Raw genomic sequence first — 17,922 nt, forward strand, 5'->3', positions numbered from 1 at the left:
CTATTTAGAGATTGTGATTATTTCCTCTTTCACCCAGGCTGAATTTGATAGTTCGTTTTTTCAACCATGTGGCCTGTGGGTTTATTTACACTTCTTGTCGTATCAGCTCTTGACTGATAACAATATGCAGTATTTCCAGTAAGCCATGTATCCTGTAGGTGCTCTGTACTATAGTGAAGGTAACAGCAGTGCAAGTAGAAAGAAATATTCAGGGCCAAGTTACAGCGCATTTCTGAAGTCCTGCTGTGAAACTTAGTATCTAACTTATTAAATCTCAGATTAAAGCCCTAAAAATAATAGAGTAAGTTATTTTTTCACTTAGTCTTTTAAAAGTTAAATGTTTAATAGGGATAAAGATTAACAGATATATGATAAAGCATGATAGAAGCTTCAAAGTGGAGAGTTTGACACAGTTCTTGTGTTTTCTTGTACACACTGATCCAGATGAAGCACATGTAAAATGCACCAGCACCCTTTACAAATACATTAATGTTTCTCTATCATGTCTGAAAATACTTCAGTTGATACATTCAGAGATTACATTTTCTTATGCCTGTGTTGGGCTGGTGACTCAGTCATCTTGTGATATTTTAATATATGCACAATCTTCCAACTGTGCTCTACTAGTTTATATCAGAAATTCTTCAGTGTTCAGTGGATATGTGATGTTAAATGTTCTTTCACTTCACCTTATGCTTTGTACTGCTACATTTCACCTTGCTTCTTTTCTCCAGGATTTGGGACTACAGAATTCCTAATGTTATTTTGACTTTTGTTATTGACTTGCTGTTGGCTTCCAATTTTGTTTGCTGATATGTGATTGAGTTGCTTTTAAGGCTAGTCTATTGGGACCTCATAAGTATATCCCTCCATTCTGCTAGTTTCTGTTTCACTTTCCTGTTTAACTAGTTTTTGGCATAGGTAATAATTCTTAATTGAGTTGTTACTACTCATTAGGGTTCTGATATATTAGTTGTTTTACTAAAGTTTTGTTTCTATTTCAGTTACCTGCTAGATTAGTTTATAATATGGGTACAATTTATTCTATTAATTATATCCTTTGATTGTATTGCATTTTTCTGTTTTATTGTGTCATGTTGCATTGCTATCTTTCTGATCAATTCCAATTTCTAACATTAGAACTGTTCTGCTGAGGTCAGCCCTTCAGTGCCAGCCTTTATAACACAAGGGACTCCTTCCTCCCACATAGAGGACTGTTGTCCAGTTGAATTTCATAAGGTTCCTTTCAGCCTGTTCCTCCAGCTTGTCTGTGCCCCTCTGAATGGCAGTCCAACCCTCTAATATGTTGACTGGTCCCCCCAGTTGGATGCCATTTGCAAGCCTAATGCAATAAACTTGTACAATACAGTATTTACAGAAGCACTGATTATAACTTCACATGCACAGTAGATCTATTTCCATGATTGCAGAGCAGTTTTAGAGCACGTCATTTTACAGCACATCATCTGCTGCATCATTAGGATATGCTAACTGATTCTGAGCTCCTGAAAAAAGTAAGCACCATTGTCTTAAATATGACAAGGTGAAGTGTAAAATCATGAAGATGTGAGCTAAGGTTAACTGGATTTATTGCTTGCCCTTCAAGCTGTGTATTTGCTGTTGTGTTGATGTACAACTAAACAGTTTTAAATGTCTGAAATTAAAAGACTATTGTCAGAAATGCTTGTAAGTTAACTTCCTTTTCAATCTGAGTATCATTTTCTGACTTGCATGTTTTCATTATTACATACATGTACATTTATTTGGCCTGCTAAAAGGTTCTACAGTAAGTGGAGATTGCAGCTGGTTAGGCTCTGACATATTAAACTCCATATGTATATATTTAGGTGAAACATTGGAGGAAATTTACTGTTATTAACACATTCTGTGGCATAATCAGAAAACTTGGTGAAGTATTCCTGTTTACCCTGAATATGAAACATTTTTTTTTTTAGAAAAAGCCAGTGTGATGTAGGTAGTAGGAGTGTCATGCATGGAGCAGGCTCTGTCTTCTAACCATTTCAGGAAGTGGCCTGCCAATACAGGATACCTTAAATCTTATTCTACTGATTCTTCTTCTGTCCTGAAATCATGTAGTTAATTATTTCTGCCTATGTGCTATACAGCTGACTAGAGGGTCCTATGTTATGAGGATCACAAAATGAACTTAAATCATGGTTGAATCCATGTTGCAGGAAAAAGTTATTTAGATATGTTAATAACTGCAACATCATTCTGAGGTCTCGTGCATTTAGTTTGGGCCTGTGCATTTAAGAAAAATGAACAAAATGGTCATGAGATTTATCATTTATCTCAGTGGTTTCAAGAACATGACTTACTAGGAAAGACTGAACCACACAGTGGCAAGCAGTTGCTTAGCATAGGGAAGAAGATGAAAGGGGGCATTGTTTATGGTGCTGCCTTGGCCAGAACTGCTAAAACTTCAGCTAGAAAGCTGTAGACTAACATCTTGTAGGCTACTGTTTGTCTCTTGTTCTTCACCCCCTCACTCTCTCCAGCTTCCTAAAATTTTAGGATATAACTGAAAATAATAGTTCATACTTAACTGCAGGAGGAGGAGAAGGGTCAATGAGACAACTGCTCTGCTGAGATGTAGCCCCTGCTGTTAGGAGCTCAGGGGGTGGGGAGAAGGAACATGTCACCAAGCCTTCTGGAATACAGAGATTTCCTATTTTAATCTTTTTGGCTCTTTATAAATAGATTACAAAGATCTAATTGCTACTGAGCAGAACTAATCTAATAAAAATGTAGCATCTATTCTTCTGTTTTATCAATTAGGAAATTGTTTCATGTGGTGCTAAATAGTAACTTATTAGGTAATCTTTCAAGGGAGGGTTACTTTCCTTCCTTACTTCCTCATGCGATTCATTTTTTAAAATTTCTACCACATGCTGTTTGCTTTTTTAATATTCTCTAAAAAGATTTTCCTCGATAAACACTTAACAAGTCTGCTGCCTCTTTCTTAAATGCATACGTATCTGTTGTGTAATGCACAGTTCTTGTTTGCAAAAAAAAAAAAAAAACACTCCACCTTTTTATTACATCTTCTTGACCATAATAAGCTCAGTGACTAACTGCAAGTAATTTGAATTAATTGTTGACTTGTTCAGCTTGTTTCCTTTTTTAAAGGATTCTTGTTTAGCTTATAAATTCTTCTGGAAAAAGTTGTTTGTGTAATTGTTGATAACAATGACATTAGTAAAAGAATAAAGTTTGGATATCATTGAAAGCTATTTAATATTTTAAAGTTTGTGTTTTAGATATTACAGAAAAACAGTGGAGTAAAGAAAGATTAATACATTTTACTCCATGGAAAATTTGAAGATATTTGTAAGCAGTTCTACTTTGGTGTATTTCACTGCATTGTTTCTTGGTTCAAATCTTGTTCTCTTTATCAGCACTTACTGCAAGAAGTCTAAAGGATGTGCTAGAAGCATGAAAACTGAAAATGGGAAGTTTGCAAGCCAGGGCAGATGGTTTAAGAAATGAGAAATGCCACCCTTGTCATACTGATTTGAAATGGTGCCACATGGAAAGTACTTTTAGTCAACCAGAATTCAATGGTGAGGGGCCTTACAGAGGCAATTAGTAGAAGCCACCTGTAAATGTTGGAATTCAACTGAAGTTGTCTTCAAATATCATATGAGTGATGCTACTATTACATATTTTAAGACTCAAGTTACCTTATCTGAAGCTCTGTTCCTAAAAACCCCTTTCCTAATTTGTATAAGTAAGTTAGAAAGCAGGACTCTTATTCTAGTTCTGTTGATGATGAGGTAGCAGTTCTTATGCTTGTGGTGGTCTTATTCAGGTGTGCAGGTAAGCTCAACCACAACTCTCTCACTTACCCTTCTCAAAGGGAAAAGTGGAGAAAATACAATGGAAAGCACTCAAGGCTTGAGATAAAGACAAGGTCATCACTCAACTCTTGTTATGGGCAAAACAGACTCAGCATAGGGAGATTAGCAACACTTACTGCCAGTTACTAACAAGCTAGAGAAGTGAGAAGGAGAGAAAATAATCTAAAAACACACCTTCCCATCCACTCTCTTCTATCTCCTCACCACCTTGAGTGGTGCACAGGAATGGGGGCTGGGGTCCCTCTCTGCCCCTGCTCCCCGTGGGGTCCCTCCCATGGGATGCCGTCCTTCCCAAACTGAGACTGCAGGGGCTGCCCACAGGCAGCAGCTCTTCAAGCACTGCTCCCACATGGCTCTGTCCCACGGGGTCCATCCCCCGGGGGCATACTGCTCGAGCACAGGTCCCCCACAGGTGGCAACTCCCCCCAGACCTCCTGCTCCTGCGTGGGCTCCTCTTCATGGGCTGCAGCTCCGGCCCAGGGCCTGCTCCTGCGGGGCTCTCCATGGGCTGTAGCCTCCTCCAGGCCACATCCACCTGCTCCACTGGGGGCTCCTCCACAGGCTGCAGCGTGGAGATCTGCTCCATGTGGGACCCATGGGCTGCAGGGGAACAGCCTGCTCCACCAGGGGCCTCTCCACAGGCCGCAGGGGAACTGCTGCTGCCTGCCTGGAGCACCTCCTGCTGCACTGACCTTGGGGCCTGCAGGGATGGTTCTCACTCCTCACTCTCACAGCTGCTGTGGCACAACAGTTTTGTTTTGTTTTTTCTTAAATCTGTTCTCACAGAAGAGCAAATATCACTCATTGGCCTGGCTCTAGGAAGTGGTGGATCCCCTTTGGAGCTGACTGGAACTGGCCCTTACCTACCATGGGGCGGCTTCTGGATTTTTCTCTCAGAGGCTACCCCTGCAGCCCTCTGTTACTAAAACCTTGCCACGTAACCCCACTACAATGCTTCACTGAACTCGTCGGTTTCTCTATACTTGCATCCATCATTCAGACAAAATATTGTTTTGGTGTTATTTTAAATGCTGTCTTCTATACCTATCTGTCTTCTAGTTGCAGTCTTTTAAGTTGTACACAGTTCAAGTATTCTGTTGTTACTTATGGCTCTGATGCGTGTACTCTTTCTCTTCAGGGTATCAAGCTGTTGTAGAGACCCAGTCCTACTAACTGGTAGTTCAGAATTAAATAATCAATTTAGATGTTACACAGTGTCATCTTGTTTGTCTGAAACAGCATGGCTACAGACCTGCTAACATAGCACCACAAAGCCACTTGTTAAACATGTTTAGGCTGACTCTTGAGGTCCCATGTGATGCAGCACGATCAGTAGTCTCAGTCTCTTCTTATACCTGTGGTCAGAGAACACGAAGTATTCACGTAAGTAAAATGAGTGATTCCCACTGCTGCTGAGGTCTTCTCAGACCACTGCATCCTATGCTGACAGCTGTGTTGGCTTTCCCATGTCTCGTATCACACTAGGAATACAAGGATGGCTGGAAGATGAGTTTACTTTCATTCAGCAAGATCGCTGGAGGCTTTATAGCGTACCACCAGGGAACTAGAACGCATGTCCCTGCTACTCTGACCCATTTTCACAATTAAAATACTGCCCGGTTTTGCTTCTGATGCTCTTGGTGACATGCACAAATTCTCAAAGATCAGACAGCTCAAGTGCTTGGTGTGGGCAGAGGCTGGGAGTTTGATGGTGATGTCCTGTGCTTGTCTGGCTGGGTGGGGGGCGCACATGTAGCCCAGTGCTGCCTGCATCCATCGCTTCTAGACCCAGGGGACTTGGGTCAAAGTAGGATGTGAAGCGTTTGCATCCTGTATCCACGTAACGAGGAGGAAATAATGCTATCAGAGGGAAAGAATCAAAGTGGGCACTGATGGATGGGAAGGGGTTACTGCATTAGACATGGAAGGGGACATAAAAATTGTAGATCATGAGCTTTTGGGTGCCTAGTGGTGGGAGTTCTCCTGGGATCTGCTTTCCTTACATGTGCCTTCAATAGGCTCCTTCCCTCCCCCTGGTTGCCAGTATTTTCCTGAAATGTTGTGAATATAATGCACAGTAGATCCATCTGCTCTGGAAAGGAATTGCCTTTCTGCTTTATTTCTGGCAAAAGGAACAGAGCTCGTTATCTGAGCAAGGCTATATTCTTCTATTCCCTTGCCAGAAGGGTAGAGAATAACTTAACTTGACCTCCTGAGGGGTACCTGTTTGGAAATTCTTTAGACACTTGCATGCACAAGCTAGAAAGAAGAGAAAGGAAACCTAATTTTGGCGGGGAGGTATATACAAATGTAGTATGTATATAAGTTACAGTATGGGATTTCTGTATTTCTAGCTAATGATGGGGGCTGAGAGAATTTGCTTGTTCTAATAGAGGCCTGTTCCATGTATAGGTTAAGGCCTGTATGGGATCCTAAATGACTTCAGCCTGTCTTCCAGTGTTTCTTTTGACTTGTGTAAGAGTATTTGAACCAGCCTTCTGTGGCAAGAAATGATTAGGCTGCTGGCAAAGTTTTGATAAGATTGGAAAATATAGCACAGCCATAATTGTAATGGCCTTGCAGTCTTCAGCAGCTTGACAAGGAAGCATGTGTTGTATTGCAAGGTTGGGTAGAAACTTTGGCAACAAAATATTTTATGTGGAAGAGGAAAATGTTGTATGCTGTCATTGTAGGTGCAACTTCCAGTGTATTTTACTCATTACTGGTTGACTCAACTTCCCTTGGAAATATTTGTGACATCTTTAAAAGTTTTTAATATCATCAGTAATGAAGGCTTCTTTTAGGTATTTTTTTAATTTTTAAATCTACAATTAGTAAATTAGGGAAGAAATGTCTTTTAATGTCTTGGATGAAGATGGCAGGATGCAGAGCTACAATTTTCAGACTCAGAATTTCTAGAGGATGTTTAAAAATCAGCTTAACATCTTGATTATTGTTTATAGCTATTAAAGCTTATCATAATATAATCTATATATCAAACTTCATCATGTGGGCACTCTTGTACAGACTTGCTTTTTAATATATATAAAAATGTAGAATTAGTCCAATGTATATTTCCTTGTAGGAAGAACACCCCAGGAAAGTACTTATGTTGTTGGCTAGAAATCACTTTTATTATTGCCTTCTACAGCTTGCCCAGTGTTGCAATGTAAGATAATTGCTGAGGTGTTAGATCTTGGATGTTTATTTTTTCCTCACTGCAGAACTTTCTATGTAACTTGTGTATTATTTTTTTTTCTCATGTCTTGATAGTTTCAGCTACCTATGCAGAAATTTGTGGGGCTGGGAGATGAAATTCATACAAGCATTCTTCTAATCTTTTTTCTTGTGTTGCTGTCAGGATACTAATTAAAAGTTGTGTTATGTAGAAGCTGCTGTAAGTTTGTAGCAAGCTTACATATTACCTCAGCTTATGTAAACATAAAGCATGCTTTCTGCTCTCAATTTTTGCATGTGAAGCTGTTTTAAAAGAATATATTTTGTAAAGTTTTTCTTATGTCCAATTTGGTTTGAAATATTCAACTGAATATATTCAGTTATAGTACCAGCAGTTTGTATCAAAACAACAGTAACTAATGCCAGTGTGGTGTGGAAACATAACGTCTCGTGTAAATATTTTGGGTTTCTTAATAGCAGATATTCAACTGTTGAAGGTGGAGACCTTGTGACAAAGTTGTAAGTTAAGGGATTTGTTTCAAGACTTGTTCATAGATGGATATATTAAAAATTCTTTTTAAAGACATAGTATTGAATGCGTCTTATTGAATCATGTGATTACACTCTTACACTGTTTTTATCATAAGTATATCAAGCAGATTATTCAAAAAATACAAGGTACTTAGGTACAAATTGTTGATTAGCTTACAAAATGGAGGTCATCAAAATAAGATGTGTCAATAGAAAGAACAGTTCTTAACATGTGTTATATAGAATCCTGCTATTTATGCATAGGGTGTACATACTTCACATGTTTGCCACAAACAGGATAATTCTGAAGTTAAGTATGAATTCCCTTTGTTTTACGTAGAAACTTTAAATACTCTGTACTTACCAAACACCATTTAGCTTAAAAAAGCTGATTAGTTCATACACACGGGGAATGCTAGATCATCTCCCCTCTCGACAAAAGCAGACTGGGTGCAATAGAAAACCAATTAAAAACAGCAGTTCCAGAAATGTTGCTTGCCTGATAGGGTAGGTCACCTATTTAGCCTTCCTTCATTAATAGCTTCCTGGTTACTAGCAAGTACTTACGCAGTTAATTGATTCTCAGTTATCAGTGGTTTATATTGGTCAGATTCTTAAAGCATTGCAGGGGAATGAAGTCGTTATTCTAGCAGCTGGCTGGCTGTTCGAGAGCAAGCTGTGTAACTGGTGAATTAGATGTCTGCCCACGGGGCTGTAGTCAGCAGCCTGTGACAGTACTGAGAGAAGAAAATGAATTTAACACGCACGTTGCCTCAATTTTTTTCAGACACTGGCCAGAAGAAGACCCCAGACAAGAAAGATGGGCGACGAATGTCTTTTCAAAAGCCTAAAGGGACTATTGAATATTCTGTAAGTTGCTGTTTGATTATTAGAATGTCATTGCAAAGCAAGCGCAGACTTACTTTCAGTACTAAATATAAGCAAAACAGCGATGTGCATTACCTTTAATCTTATAATTTGGTATATCTGGCTTATTTTAACAGAAATTAAATCAGCAATTAGACAGCTAGTAGTACTTGACTAATGCTTTTATAATACTTCTTTAAGTTGCCTGCTTTCTTCAAAAATAAAACAAGACAAAACTAAAAATAATACTACTATCAAGCTAATGAATGTGGTGAATGATTCAGTTTTATGTAACTAGTTAGAAGCAGTAAATAGCATTAATTATAAAATCATGTGCAAGCTGCCTGCTTTCAGCATTGCTAATAAACTGTTGACACTAGGATTAAAAACAGGATGCAGGAATGGGGGAGGGTTGGCTATATCTTGATACTGACCTTCCAGCCGCCTTCTAATAATTTTCATAGATCTATACCTTCTACAGTATGGATCTGTTCTTCCAGCAGTATCTGAAAATGGAGCCTTTCTCTGCCTGTTCTGTTCTTGAAATGACCCTCAAACTGTGCTGCAGTCAGCTTTTCACATTTATGGTTACTAAGGGAAACTGAAGTGAGAAGTATCTGTCTTGTGCTATATAGTGGAAATATAATTAAGCCTTTAAATAATGCTTATAAGGTTAACATCAAAACAGAGGAAGTTATTTTTGAATGCTTTTGAAGCTGGACAGGATAAAATAAAAATAAGAACTTCTATAAATGTCTGTACTTGATCTCTTGGTGTTCTTATTTCAAGAATTAAAGATGGGGAAGACTTAACTCTTAATGTTACATTAAGCTAAATGGCTTAACTGCTAAGAAGGCTGTGATACTAATCTGGGGAGAGGCACAGGATATGTGTAGTGAAGCAAGATGAATTTCATTAGCTTGCCTCTTACTGAGAACTGAATTCTAGCCTATAATAAAGGCTTTCTTGAAGCTGAAATTCAGAACAAATTTATGCTGTTTGAATTCCAGCCGCTGAAAAATTGTAAAGTAAATGTTGATTTGGTTTGTTCAGCTCTCTGGGGGATTAAGGATGTGTTCCTCTCCTGAAATAACAGATAAGTGTACGTGGTCCAGATCATGAGAAGAACCTGCTACCAATAAATGAATTCCATGCAAATCTATAGTAGAGCAGAGTCTTAAGACAGGGTCTTCAGCTGGAGTTCTCACCACTGAACTGTCACACTTCTGAAGTGATCATTTCCCAGTTACTTAGTGCGAAGTCCAATCTCTAGATATTCTTTACTTTGGTTTGTTTTAGTTAGAAACCAGTTGGACTGTATGCTGAGAAAAAAACTGCAGTGGCATATGAAGTCTGCTTCTTAAGGTAAAATTAGGAGGAAATTCTGATCCTTTCTTAGCTCAAGGGTTGTGGGTGGCAAGTGCTTTTATGGTGACCATCAAACAGATGCAAGTTTGTTAGGCTTAAATTCCAAGTATTAATGTAGGTTTAATTGCTGTAATGATTTGATGAATGTGCTTATTTTGAGAGTAGAGTAGTGGTCAGTGTGTGCTAATACCTTTCAAGAGTAATTGTGGATTGTGCTTTCAGTTCTGGGATAGCTGTGAATGGTCAAGGTTGTCTTTTCTGAGGCAGCTATTTTATTGCTATCATAAGCCTTTACATCCTGTTTAGACTCCTACATATGTAGGAATTTTTGTGCTTTTATTTATTTATTTATTTTCTCGTGATGCTTCATTTCAAGGCTAGGGTTATGTTCTCATCTGACCTCTCTTTACTTGCTGCTGTCATAGTCTTTTTCCCAATCTGGGGGGATTTAGAAAATGTACATCATAATGTGTTACTTCATCTGTTGTATGTTCTGACTAACTTTAAAATGATGTTTGAAGTTGTTCTTACCTTATTGATAAGTTCCACTTTCCTGATGTTACATCTTACAGCAATTAGGCCTATTAAAACTTAGTTGATCTGATATTGCCAAAAGTTTGGGTACAACACCAGTCAAAGTTGTTGTGTCCTCTTCTCTCCTTTGTCCTCACCCCTCTTCCTGGTCTTCCTGTCTCTACTTTTGTTAGTTCCTTCTAATATTCTTAAACTATTGTTTTGCTTTCTGGTTCTCAGACAACTAGCCCTGAAATACTGCATAAAACAAATTTTTGCACTCTGATTCATATATATTAAATGTATAACGTTAATGGAAGAACAAACAAACTTCAGTTGTAGAAATGCAATGACAGTTAAGTTCATTCAAATATCAGTAGATTATCTGATTTTAAATAAGGCTTTTAAGTAAATTTGCTAACAATTTTGCCAAACGGTTAAAATGAAAGAAGGTAGAACCTTAGTCAGGGGTGACTGAAGCCATTTGTCTACTGGTGCATGTGTGGCAAACGTGAATACAAGTGGTGCTCTGTAATGGGAGGTACCTCTGCTCAAATGGGGCAGGATGATTTGGAGAGTGTTTCGATTGGGCTGTTACTGGAGAAGTGAAATGGACTACTCGGATCTTCAGTGTCTCTTGCTGTATCTAGTCATATCTGTAAACTTTTTTTTTTTTTTTTTTTTTTTTTTTTGTATGTAAGTGACTGCATAAGGCAGAAGAAACTGCAGAAAAAGGGCTTTTGTTGTATAACTTCATAGAGAGTTGATGATTAGAAGCCTTGCTGCTGGCCATAGGAGAGCTACTTACACTTTAAAAAAGACCTTTAATAGCAAAAGTTATTGTATGAAACAGGGTTTGTGTGTGTTCAGCCTCATGCATCCCAAATAAATGATTCTTGGGTTTGGATTTTCATTAATCAGTACCTTTCAGTCTTTATACCTGAATCTATATATTGAAGGAACAACTCTAATTCCTATGCACTGAACCACTTCAAGGCGCCAGCTAGCCTGCTCAATTCCCTTTCAGACTGTTTGTAGGGGAAAAATGTTTTAATGTGTCACGTAGTTGTTGGTTTTTATCAGGGTTCTATTTGTATTTGAACAAATCTTGCTGTTCAGTGAAAATCATGAAACAACTTAACCATTGTTCGTCTTCCCTTAGAAGGAGAAACTTTCCCATGAAGATGAAGCATAGGACTTTAAGTATGCTTATGGAAATATTTTAATATTAATATTCAGAATAGTGTTTGAATAGCTAGGCACAATGTACAGAAAGCTTTTTATTTATTTATTTATTTTTTCTCCTGGGAAAGGAGGAATTTGTTTTTTTTTTTTCCCCTTTCTTCCAGTATTGATTTAAGAGGGAGGGCAAAAAAGGATTAAAAAAACTTAAGGGTGGCTGTGGCATGCCGTGGGGAGTTTCTTCTTTGCCTGTTAGTTATTCTGGTGGTTTTACCCTGCTGGGCAGCTGAGCTTCTACACAACCGTTCTCTCATTCCCCCTCCTTAAAAGAAGAGGTGGGAGGAGAAAGTATGCTGGAAAGAAAAATGCTCACGGGTTGAGATAAGGATAATTTAATTAAAGGGAAGAGAAAGAGGGGAGGAACCACATAGAAGCAGAGGCTGTGTTGGAAGCAAAGAGGAAAAAACAATTACTCCCTACTTCCCATCAACGACTCATGTTTTGTCACGTCCTGGGAAGCAGGGCCTTAGTACGTGAAGCGGTTGTTTGGGAGGACAGACATCTTCACGAGAGCCCCCCTCCTCCTTCCCCTTTTCCACTTTTTATTGCTGAGTGTGACACCTTATGCTGAGGAATATCCCTTTGGTTGGTTTAGGCCAGCTGCCCTGGTGATGTTCCTTCCTCACCTCTTGCCTACCCCCAGCCCGCTGGCTCTGGAGGGGTTGGAGGGAGTCCTGATGCGGTGCCAGCACTGCTCAGCAGCAGACACAACACTGGTGTGATACCACTGCTGTTCTAGCTCCAAGTGCAGAGCACAGCGCTGTATGGGCTGCTGCACGGAAAGTTAACTCCATCCCAGCCAGACCCAGAACATTTTTTAAACTACTCTTACCCACAGTTACTCTTTATGCTTTTAGATGTTATGTTTTTTATTATTTATTTATTTATTTTATGGCAGAAAGCCCGAGAATTGGAGAACTAGACGGAAGTTCAGGCACCAGCACTGATAAACTTAATGTAGCATTTAGATTCACCTGTGCAAACCTTAGAACCAGATAAGAAAAGGAAGCTTGGTTATGTTTGCCTTTCTCATGATCATGATTTGAAGATCACCTTCACTTGCTCAGTGATCTCACCAGCCGGTCTGATCTCTGAAAGCTGAGAAGAATGAATGCACTCTTAGCAGGCTTAAGTGTTGTTTTGAAACTGAACACTTTTGACTTATTAATGTTAGTCTAAAATTTCAAATATTTTCATTACGTGATACCCATGGAATATCTACTTAACAACTGAGTCTTCCTCCAACACTGACGTGAAAGCAAACTTCTGAATTAGGCAAAGTTTTGAATCTCATTTAGCAGTTTCAGCAAACTTGTCAAATGTAGAACTTCTGATGGAAACACTGCTATACTTTGTAATTTGGCTGTCCGTTTTGTTGTAGTCTATGGAATAAGTAGTAAATATATGGTCTGGTTAGGTTTTTCTTTTGCTTTCTGCCTTAGTACCAACTAAAAGTCGCATATGAGAATTTTGTGACTTATCCATAACTATGTGATCATCTGGTACTGAATTGCTGTGGTACAGTGGTCTTTTCAGGCATGAAATATACCAGTAGAGAGGTGTTTGGGGCTCTGTGTACCTTAATGGCTTCCTATACAAAGAATTGTCCTAACGCAGAAGTTATTCCAAAATAGTTAACTGCCATTTCTTTGGCAATAACTACCCATTTTAGTGAATTTAGGCTGACATGCACATTTACAAAAAATAATGTCAGTATTCTTCTAGTATTCCAGTAGTATTTGACTCCCATTTGTGAGTGTTAAATATATTAGTATCCCAAACTGACCTCTGTTTTCACTTGAAGCATGATAGTCTGCAAAGTACATGATGTTTCTAGCACTTGTTACAGGACAACTTGCTTCCCTATTTAAGGGATATATTTTGTTCCTTTTTATCTGTCAGTTATGCTTTTTTAATTCCTGTACTGTCAACATGTGTTTGCTAACATGATGTAACTTTAAAAAGTTAAGAACTTGAAAAATACCCTTTATTTTGGGATTAGTGTTCTGTTCAGTTTTAAGCTCTGGAACATTCAACGGGGAAATGTCTTTTGAGGAACAATTAGTTAACAGTTTACATGCTGCTTTTGCTTTGCAGCAGATAGGATATGTATTTACCAGCTATTCTCACAACGTAAAATGTATGTGTTAGTATTGGGGGATTAAATATTTAACACTAAATTATGTACGCTTGCATTCTGGCAGAATGTTTACAGCTTCTGTGAAGAATGGATGTGTCCTGTGATACTTTACTGGTTACCATTAAACATTATGTTATGCTATGTAGAATATGTTAATTTAACTGGAACAGTCCAAACTAGACTATGGTTGGAAGCAGGCTAACCTAATGTATTGTGTTCTACTTACGTACTTGTTCAGCCTGGAGAAGAGAAGGCTCTGGGGAGACCTTATGGTGGCCTTCCAGTACCTAAAGGGGGCTACAGGGAAGCTGGCGAGGGAATTTTTGTCAGGGAGTGTAGTGATAGGACAAGGAGGGATGGCTTTAAACTAAAATAAGGGAGGTTTAGGTTATATGTTATGAGGAAATTCAGTGCCTCACCACCCTCTGAATGAAGAAAGAGGTTGCCCGGAGAAGCTGTGGATGCCCCATCCCTGGAGGTGCTCAAGGCCAGGCTGGATGGGGCGTTGGGCAACCTGGGCTGGTGGGAGGTATCCCTGCCCATGGCAGGGGGGTGGAACTGGGTGGGCTTTCAGGTCCCCTCCAGTCCAAACCATTCTGTGATTCTATGATACGCTGCAGTATGGTTACTGAAATAGAGTGCTTTGGTCTTTCAATTCCAAACACGTTTTCCTGTGTGATTGTGTATAGGGTGGAGCTACTGTCAAACCAAAAGCTATTATCATGTATATTATCTATGACCTTTCCTTCATACTCATCCCCAGTTTTTCTGCCCCAGCTCATTCATTCAAGCAGAAGTGAAGGATATTTACCTTTTAGATCTAGCAGCAGTTGATGGGACATGCAAGACATGGTGCTCTTCATGTCTTTAAGGAAGAGCGTGAAGAGCAGGAGATGAATATGCAGTCAGCTAACAATATACATGTGCTTTTTCAAAACAGTTGTGTATAGAACATAGTAGAAAGAAAAAGGTAGTTTTGTCTTCCCCACCTTTACCTTCTTCCCCTTTGATTTTTTTTTTTTTTAAGAGAACTTAGAGGAGAAAGCATTCTTTTCCATAGCTGTCAAGATAATTTAAACTTCAGTGAATAGACTGAAAATGGAAGGAAAGCTTAGCCTGTGAATAATTAATCCATATAAATAGTGAGTATTAGAGGTATATATCATGCAGATGTAAGCTGAGGGACAAATGAGAAGACATTAAGATTCTGTTAGTGGAGTTTTCCTAGTTATACTCTGTGTTTAGACCCACAAATATGTCTTTGCATAAATTGCTTTATCTTTTCTTAACCGATAGGAGATTAGTTCCCTGATACAGTGGTTATGAAACCCAGTGTCATTGAGACTTTTTACTTCTTTGCTTTCTTGTCATATGATTATCACTGTTCTTAAACGCTTCCTATAAATTCTTTAATTCATGGATAGATTTCAAAATCAACTTCTCCCCTCGCTTTCTTCTAATTAGTTCATATTGAATATGTTTTGGGAGATGGGGAGGAGGTGTAGGAGTGAGAAGAAGAGCTTGCAAAAATCCTTACTCAGAAATCACCTACTCCATAAAGCGTATATTCCATCTGTTGTCATACTAGTTGACCTGTTTTTCTTTATTTTTGATCTAAGTGATGATTTTTAACTTGAAAACCAGATTAACAGAATTTTGTTCCAATAGGAGAATAGTACTAACATTTATGGAGATTTGTTTTAACTTTTCTGTAAGTGAGGAATGGAGAAATGAAGCTGAAGAGGGAGGCTGTGAGGTTCTGTGAAATGAGTTGATCGTGTATATGACCAATGGTACCCAGCAATGAATTTATAGACCAGGAGTTCTGGTGCAATGTCTGAGCTGCAGCCCAACATGTGTGACCAACTCTTTTGACCACCTGGAAACTGGGTGGGAAGGCAGGTGTCTTTATACAGGTTTGCAGTAGATAAATATTAATGAGATAGTTATCTTTTGGGGCAAAGATATAAAGACTTTGTTTATGAAAATCTCTGTAAACCTACATATGATTAAAATTTATAAACCACTATTTGAACTAACTGCTTACAGGTTTGTTTTTGTTTTTCTTTTTTTTTTTTTTTTTCCCCAATTGATACAGGTGGAATCAAGAGATACTTTAAACAGTATTGCCTTGAAATTTGATACAACACCCAATGAACTGGTTCAGTTAAATAAGCTTTTCGCCAGAGCAGTCGTTCCTGGACAGGTACTATTATATTATGTAATACTTACTTAATAATACTTACTCAGCAAATACTTTTTTCCCCGTATTTCTCATCTTTATCAGAGACGGTGTTAAATTACTTCTCTTTCTGGTTTTCATCTTGGCTTTGTAAAAGGCTTCTTCATTTGGTGGTTTGGATTAGATTATCTTTAAGTTACCTTCCCACCCAAACCATACTGTGATTTTTCTGTAGTTTGTGAGTTCCATCTGATTATTAATAGCTTCCAAAAAAAGGATCAACTATTGAAACTACCTCTCTTCTAATTATATTGAGGGACTTTAAAAAACAAACAAAAAACCTAAATATGCGTAATGATACAATGATACTTGGGTAGAAGCTAAATTGCTACTTTGCAAATATAGTAGGCTGTTTACAATCTCTTGCTCAGAGGTTGAATTCAGAGTACAGCTTGCAAAGAGTATTTCTGACTGCATGATACTGCCTGTAAGTCACTTAATAAATTGAGTAATGTTTCCATGCCACCCTTAGAACTTTCTGTCTTTTTACTGGGGGTACATGAACTATTGTTATTTCTTTATTTATTTATTTCTAGGTTACTGTTGCTTATAGCTTTTTATTTATTTATATTTACTTTTCCCCTAGCCTTTCCTTCTCCCTTCTTTCAAAGACAGGCCTGGAAAGAAGTGGTAGGTTAGCTGATGACACCAATTGGTATCAGCCCTGTATTTGAAAGAATCCTAGAACATGTCCATAAGCTTCTTCAGAAGTCTGTCTCTTGATTGCTCAGATAGTAGAATGATAGCAAGAGAAGTCAGGCAGGCTTTCCTTAAATACTTTATTGGGCATTTCTGACATGCTGTATATTTCTAAAGCTTTCTATCTGAATATTTTCTCAGCTATAACTAAATATCACTCATATTCTAAGATGATAGTATTTTAAAATTTTTAAACCTAAAATTGAGACTTATTTTGTGTTGCTTTGTTTATTCCCTGAATTTATAATTTCTCTTAAAATTAGCTGGTGCGAAAATAACTCTGTTTAGCTTGTTTTGAGAAAGCGTGACAAATAGATTTCTCATTATTTCAGTTAAACTTTGAAAGCATAACTTCTAACTACATTATATCTTCTTTATAGATTTTGTATGTTCCTGACCCAGACTACATTTCTAGTGTGGACAGCTCCCCCTCTCTAAGCCCTATAAGTCCCCTATCACCTACATCTTCAGAAGCAGAGTTTGACAAGGCTACAATAAATGTAGGTATACCTGATGTCCTTGAAAATAAATAATTTTCCCTTATGAGATAAATGTTACAAATGTTATGCTTTCTTCTTAAAGTATTCGCTCGTTTTGGGAGAAAGTACTTTACAGAACCTGGAGTTGAAAGCAGAATAATACCTTTTATAAATAAAAAAAAAAAATATTAAATAAATAGAAGAAAATATCAACGCTGCACTGTAATTAAGCTTGAGTGTAGATTTTGGCAATGAAATAGCTTTATAAAAGTAAGTCTTTCCAGGAATGCTGTTTTGCTTTTGAGAAAATTTCATGGGCAGAAATCAAATCAGAAAGTTGCTGTATTAGACCCTCAGCTTCTCCGCAATATACACAATTCTTACCCTATTCAGATATTTCCTAACATGTCGCTACTGATCTTTTCCTGTTATCTTTTATCTCAAATAACTTCCTGATAGTGTGCAGTCATGCTGTCAAATGACTACTCCAGGATTCTGTGTGCTAAAAGCTTAGGTAGGCTTGAGACTTAAAGCATTTATTTACTTCCTTGCATGGCTTGATCCAGTGAAATTTAAATAGAAGTTACAGCTTCATTACTGAAGAGGTTCCTAAACTGCATCAGGCTACAGTGCTGCTTGTAGTGAATTTTTTTTTTCTGTTATTCCTTTGCCCAGCTTCCTATGGCTATTGTCTTGGGATGTTTACTGTCCGTTGTAGTAAATAAATCTACATTTACATTTTATGGCAAAGTGGTGGTGGTGTAGTATTCTTGCAGACTAATC

General features: G+C 38.1%; 1 protein-coding gene across 7 annotated transcripts in view; it reads left to right on the forward strand.

The window, feature by feature from the left end:
• The window catches only part of OXR1 (oxidation resistance 1), a 268,713-nt gene that overhangs the window by 196,464 nt on the left and 54,327 nt on the right, over positions 1–17,922 (forward strand). For 5 of the 7 annotated variants that reach the window (XM_084509713.1, XM_084509712.1, XM_084509714.1 and 2 more), the window contains 3 exons: positions 8,377–8,459; positions 15,818–15,925; positions 17,041–17,160. In XM_084509713.1, the coding sequence (XP_084365839.1) occupies positions 8,377–8,459; positions 15,818–15,925; positions 17,041–17,160 (311 nt within the window). The remainder of the gene's footprint in view (positions 1–8,376; positions 8,460–15,817; positions 15,926–17,040; positions 17,161–17,922) is intronic. The other 2 variants (XM_084509717.1, XM_084509718.1) reach the window with 1 other exon arrangement.

The sequence above is a fragment of the Aythya ferina genome (genome assembly GCF_964211825.1).
Source record: "Aythya ferina genome assembly, chromosome: 2".
Lineage (NCBI taxonomy): Eukaryota > Metazoa > Chordata > Aves > Anseriformes > Anatidae > Aythya > Aythya ferina.